This window comes from Coffea eugenioides, unplaced genomic scaffold, assembly GCF_003713205.1.
Source record: "Coffea eugenioides isolate CCC68of unplaced genomic scaffold, Ceug_1.0 ScVebR1_1391;HRSCAF=2232, whole genome shotgun sequence".
NCBI classification, from domain to species: domain Eukaryota; kingdom Viridiplantae; phylum Streptophyta; class Magnoliopsida; order Gentianales; family Rubiaceae; genus Coffea; species Coffea eugenioides.
This window is the reverse complement of record NW_020861789.1, coordinates 8720-15200: the sequence shown is the minus strand read 5'-3', so window position 1 is coordinate 15200 and position 6481 is coordinate 8720. Positions and strand designations below refer to the sequence as shown.

Sequence of the window (6481 nt, the reverse complement as noted above, 5' to 3'; positions counted from 1 at the left end):
ATCCAACGTTAAACAACAATAGTACATGAAGAACTTAGCCAAAAAAAATATTCCATCTTTCTTTCTTCGTATCATGGCTGTCATGCAGCTTAAATCTCACTTGAACAATAAACTAGCAAGCTAATCAATAACAATATTGATAGCAATACAATTGCCAACACCAATTTCTGTTTTCTTGATTTCATTCTTTCAATGATTATATCCTTATTGTTCATGCTTCTTAGCAGATCGAGAATTAGTGCAGTAGCTCTTAGTCACATAATTGGGCCATGTCACTAAAAATAGTTGCAACCATTATTGTCCCTGCTACCCTTTGCAATTACCAAAATAGGGACAAAATTAAAATAGGGAGAATAGCACTTCATAACCACAGAAATTGGTAAACAATGCGCACCTTCCTAACGCCACGAGAGAAGTACCTTCTCCGAAGATTGTAGTTTGTCCAAGAGGTAATCATTGTTGCTGGCCCACCATACTTGCAAAATTTTTCAGGTACCATCATTTTATACAAGGAGACTCGATGAAGATAGGTAAAGGTTTTTGTCCTAATTAAGAAACATACAAATCTCCTGCAAACCTGAATGCATAAACAATTCTTTGTTGATGTTCTTCATGAATGGAGTAGATCTCTTTCTCTGGTTAACTCGTAGGTTTTCTCTGAGATGCAGCGGAAAGCTCGATTGAGGTAGAGTTTGGCTACAATGGGGTTTCATTCTCTATTTTTGGCTTTATTATCATCTAATCTTCAGGCACCTAAACTCTCTTAATTGTGTGTTTAACCTTCTTTAATTAACAAAAGAGCAAAATAGTAACCTAGCTCAATTTTTAAGCATTTTATGACTTAAAAAAAAAAGAAACACTTTTAAGTCACGGCACGTGACTGCATATGCCATAATTTCTGCTACAAATTGAACGAAATCTATCACTTGCCCATTTTTGTGCGAAATTGAATAGATTGGAGACCACATTTACTTTGAGAAATAGATTGAGGACTAAATATGCACATGGGTGATAGATTGGGAACCAAAATTATAAATTTTGCTTCTATTTTTATGTGTTTTCAATTAAACTTTTGATATAAATGAAAAATAGTCTATTTAAAGCAGCATTTTTCCCCATTAAAAGGGTATTTTTGTTACTTTCCCATTACACTTTTAATGGAGGTTAAATTGTTTGTTTAATCAATTGCTTGAATGGAGTAAATTTTTTCACCATTTTTTAATTGACTAAGGGTGTAAAATGTCTATTAGAACAGTTTTGCCTGTAAAATGCAATGGATGTAACAGTTCATGGGGCTTTTAACCCATAAATTTATTATTAATTACTTTTGAAAATATTAAAGCAAACAATTACAACGATTTGAAAAGGATGACCTGAATAACTATATTAACAATTTATTCTAAGTGTGGTAACAAGTAGGAAAGGAGAAGCAGTATTGACCTCAGTCCATTGAGAAGAAAAAATATCAAAAAACCAAATTGGTCTAAGCATTGTCCAACTTACCACAAAGTTCTTAATAAAAGAAAATTTTTGTGTGATTAAGCCGCTAAAATGTTGGATTTAGCTCAAAGTTTGATTGCCACCAAATGTACATCTATTGTTTCCTAAGTTCGTGCGTCCGAATCTACTGAACCAATGCAACGTATATTTGTTTCGTACTTAGTTTATGTTTAGGAAATCAAGTTGGCTCCTTCACTTTCTATTCTTGGCTTTTCTTAGTGGTCAAAAATAGAAAATTCCATAATTGCTTCCCCACCAAAAACCAAAAACAAAAAGTATCCCCATAATTAATTCATGGTTGTGAATATTTATAGTCTTCGGGCGTGGTTCTTAGACCAAAGAAAATATGCATGAAAGGACCATGCACAAAAACAAGGGTCCATACGCCCAAGAGAGAGTTGTCTTACCGGAAACTGAGGAGGAAAGAGTTGCATGATGTCCATCCAACTCATAAAACCCTAAATTATATAACCAATTTCTCCTCATTCTGCTCAGATTTGCCTTATAAAAAGCACCTGAAAAACATTTTTGTTTTGTGAAACATTTAGTAGTGATCAACTTTTTGGAGTGCCTTCCTAACCTGCAAGAACAGGAGCACTAACATCCCAACACCCCCCCCCCCCCCTTTGCCCTTTTACCCCCAAAAAGGTCAAAAAAAGATGTCAAGGGGGTGGCAAACTTTTAGCGCATTGTTGTTATTTATTGGGATTTTTAACAATGCATGTGTCGAAGGTTTAGGGGTGAATTGGGGGACTGTGTCATCTCACAAGTTGGCTCCAGAAACAGTAATTCAACTGTTGAAGGACAATGGGATTCAAAAAGTGAAACTTTTTGATGCGGATCCGACCATCCTTAAGGCCTTGGCTGGCTCTGGCCTTGAAGTTATGATTGCAGCTACTAATCTTGAGCTTGCTGATTTGGGTGACCCTACAAAAGCCAAGGATTGGGTACATAAAAATGTCATCCCATACAATGTTAACTCCAAGGATGGTGTTAATATCACGTAAGATTTCTCATCTTTGGAATTTACATGGATTGTTTCTCGTGAAAAATAGGCCTTAAATGGAATTAATTTTTTTCTCTAGGCTCCCAATTTATGTGAGATCAATTCTGAGTTGCAAGCTGTTTAAGAGTTCTTTCTTTCATTTTGACAATTTATGTGAGATTTTTTTATTTTGCTTCAATTTGTCTTGCACTTTCTAGAATTTTTTCAAATTCTAAAGATGATTCTTAAAAAACAAATAATTGTAGAATAAATTTCTTTTTTTCCTGAACTTGTAGACACAAAATATACCATTTATTTTGACAATATATTTGGCAACATGTTGCTTAGAGATTTTAAGTTCTTCAAACTCTAAAACAGGATCACTTTCCTAATCTTTGACGAACAAATATTTCTCTAGTCTTTTATGTATCCTATTTTAAAGTATTTTTTTACTTTTTTTTAAAAATATTTTGTGCAGTTTCTAAATTTTGTAAATCAATTAATGACTTACAGGTTTATACTCTATTGCCTAAAAATCGTCAATTTTGTTATCATACCCTTGTAGGATTCAACCCTTACAGCTTTCCTTTCTCACTGAAGATTTCAGTAGGGCAACATTCCAAAATCTAATGAATCTCCAAAAGATTAAGCCTAAAACACTTAGGAAAATTAAAGACGATGTGCAAGGGAATGTTGATTTGTTCTTTTTTTCCCCCCATCTTCTTAATGCAGAATTGTAGCTGTTGGCAATGAACCTTTCCTCCAGGCCTACGGGGACAAATTCACAGGCGTCACTGCACCAGCACTCAAGAACATTCAGGATGCTCTCAATGAAGCAGGAGTTGGAAAGACTACCAAAGCAAGTATTCCTTTCAATGGTGATGTCTACATGTCTCCTTTCTATAATCCAGTCCCTTCAGCTGGCATATTCAGGCCAGATATTGCAGATAAAATAAGAGAAATTCTTAAGATTCTAAATGCCAACAATGCACCGTTTATCGTAAATATCTACCCTTTCCTGAGTCTCTATTTCGCCAAAAATTTCCCTCTGGAATATGCTTTCTTTGATGGAGCCACACCACTTGTTGATGGCAAAATCCAATACACCAATGTCCTGGATGCCAACATGGACACATTGGTTTCAGCCCTGAAGGTTGAAGGATATTCCGACATGCCAATCATTGTAGGAGAGATCGGATGGCCAACTGACGGGGACACAAACGCAAATGTGACGTTGGCCCAGAGGTTTCTCCAAGGACTCATCAAGCATCTTGCTTCCAACAAAGGCAGCTCTCTTCGACCTGGATACCTGGAAACATACCTATTCGGACTTTTCGATGAAGATAAAAAAAGCACTCTTCCCGGGAATTTCGAGCGTAGTTGGGGAATCTTTAAGTACGATGGACAACCTAAATTCCCTCTTGATTTGTCAGGTAAAGGCGAAAACAAGACTCTAGTTGCTGCAAAGGATGTGCAGTATCTCCCCAAGAAATGGTGTGTACTTAAGGGAGATGCACCAACTGATGCTAACCTCGCAGACAACATGAACTATGCTTGCAACAATGGCGGTGACTGCACCCCAATCCAGGATGGATCATCCTGCAATTTCTTGGATGCTAAACAGAAGGCTTCATATGTATTCAATTCATATTTCCAGATTCAGAATCAATCCAACACTAGCTGTGATTTTAAGGGGCTTGCAACAGTGACCACACAGGATCCATCCGTGCCAAATTGCAACTTTACAATTCAGATTGCTCCAAGTACTAGTACTAGTCCCGCGCATGTTGCACATTCTTCATCCCATGAACAAGGAAAGAGTGCCGCTTCCACTTCTCTTCCAGGGACCTTGGCCACGATTCTGGCATTCGCCACAATGCTTGCACAGCTACGATTATGAATTTTATAGGCCAATTTTTGTTAATATTTTCTTGAGAAGAAAATTGATCATTGTCGATGTTTACTGCTTCCTCAGAAAAACATTTGATAATTAAGTTTAAGGTTGCTCAACCTTGGCCATGATTCTGGCATTAGTCACAATGCTTGCACAGCTACGATTATGAATTCCGTTGGCCAATTTTTATTAATACTTTCCTGAGTAGAAAATTGATCGTTTTCAATGATTAATTCTTCCTCAGAAAAACATTTGATAATTTGTTTTAAGATTATTCAATTATTTGTTGTTTAGTTAGTTAAGCCTATGGCTTTACCTATCCTTTTTTTTTATAATTTTTTTTAATAGGGGAGGGGTGAGATTTAAAAAACGAGGAGAGGTAGGAAATTTAAATGCAAAATATCTAAATCTTAAATTTTTAACCTTAATTATTAGACCAAAGTCTTCTTGACCTTTATGTATCTATATTATTATTATTATTTTGATGAGGCCTCTAGATCAGGTAGCATATTCCTTGATTAAAACCATTTCGAGACTCTGAGTTTATCAATCCTTCTTCTTTTTCTTTGAACAAATCATGGTTTTATCTTAAATATATATTAATTAATGGTAAATGACTATTGTCAATTCATGCCTCTAATGTTTCACTTCAACTTCAAAACTTTGATTTTCAAATTTGCACCACAGATTATGTACATTTCCTATGCTACCAAAGTCACCGTTCATGAACTTTGCGCTATATCTTATAAAAAAAAAAACTTTGCATTATTTCACTTTTACATGTCGGAAATTAACCAAGTCACTCCATGAAGAAGATGGGTAATTTTTTTTTTTTTTTGGGTTTTCTTTCTCATGTTTCTTTATGGAATATCTTAGTATACTAGATATCATGAATATATGCGTATCATGTTTCACTTAACATCAAAACTTCTATTTAGAAACTTTGCACTGCAAATTTTCTACATGACCTAAGCTGTACACTTGGACGGAAATATAAAACTTACTTCGACGGGAATAACAAATTTTTTTTTTGGTCAAATTACACTTTACTCCCGTGTGATTTAGTGGTTTTTAACATAATCGCCCTATAGTTTCACAAGCTATACATAATCTCTTCATGTTTTGGATTAAAAAGTCAAAATGACAGAAATGATCATTCGCAACGAAATCACCTAAAATGTCAAAAATACCCTTATGTAAAGTTAAAAATTATTTATTAACCAAGGAAGGTTATGTGTATATTTTGAAAACCATAAGGGGGTTATATGATAAAGTATTAAATCATAAGGAGGTTATATAGTAAAACATAAAAATCATACGGGGTTAGTGTGTCTTGTATTTATAAGGGTAATTTCAACATTTTTAAAAGTTCCATTACGAATGACTATTTCGGTCATTTTGACACTTTAATCTAAATCATAAGGGGGTTATGTATAACTTTTGAAACCATGGGGGAGTTATATAGAAAAATACTAAACTACAGGGGGATAAAGTATAATTTGCCCTTTTTTTGTCCCATAGACGCCGTTGCCAACTCTAATTTTTTTAATAATGGGAGACAAACTTTAACATGTCTCAATATGAATATATAATATAAAATATTCTTATGTTTTTATGGGTCAAAAGTATAAACTTGAAAATACCATTTTAGAAAAAAAAATTTTAAAGGTGGAAAATCTATTGCCTAGTTCGTCCATGTACACAAGTCATTTACAATTTATGAATTTTGTGCTATGACATTTTCTACATGTTAGAAAATGTCCAAGTCACTCTACGAAGAAGATGCTCAATTTTTTTTTTCTCAAATTTCTACATAGATCACATGAAAAGGGATCTTTTAATAGTTTGTCCAATAGCCAGAGGAAGACCAATTAACAGGTAAGTCAGGTGCTAATTTTGCCAAGAGATAATTTCAGAAACCTCCCTTGAGGTTTCTGACAATATCACTTGGCTCCCTCCAATTTTAGAAAATTGCACTGACCTCCCTCATTTCAATAAAATGACTACAATACTCTCTATTTAATAGATAATTTATCACATATGCGGGACACAAAAACCAAACCAAAAGTAGAAGAAAAATAAAAACCTGCAACAACTCGTCA

The 6481-nt window shown here is 34.6% G+C and overlaps 1 protein-coding gene across 1 annotated transcript; it reads left to right on the top strand.

Moving 5' to 3' along the window:
* Positions 1–2159: 2159 nt before the first annotated feature.
* LOC113755287 (glucan endo-1,3-beta-glucosidase 8-like) lies at positions 2160–5929 on the top strand. Its single transcript, XM_027299326.1, has 2 exons — positions 2160–2503; positions 3218–5929. The coding sequence occupies exons 1-2, from the start codon at positions 2160–2162 to the stop codon at positions 4383–4385; spliced, it is 1512 nt and encodes a 503-aa protein (XP_027155127.1). The 3' UTR covers positions 4386–5929.
* The last annotated feature ends 552 nt before the right edge of the window (positions 5930–6481 follow it).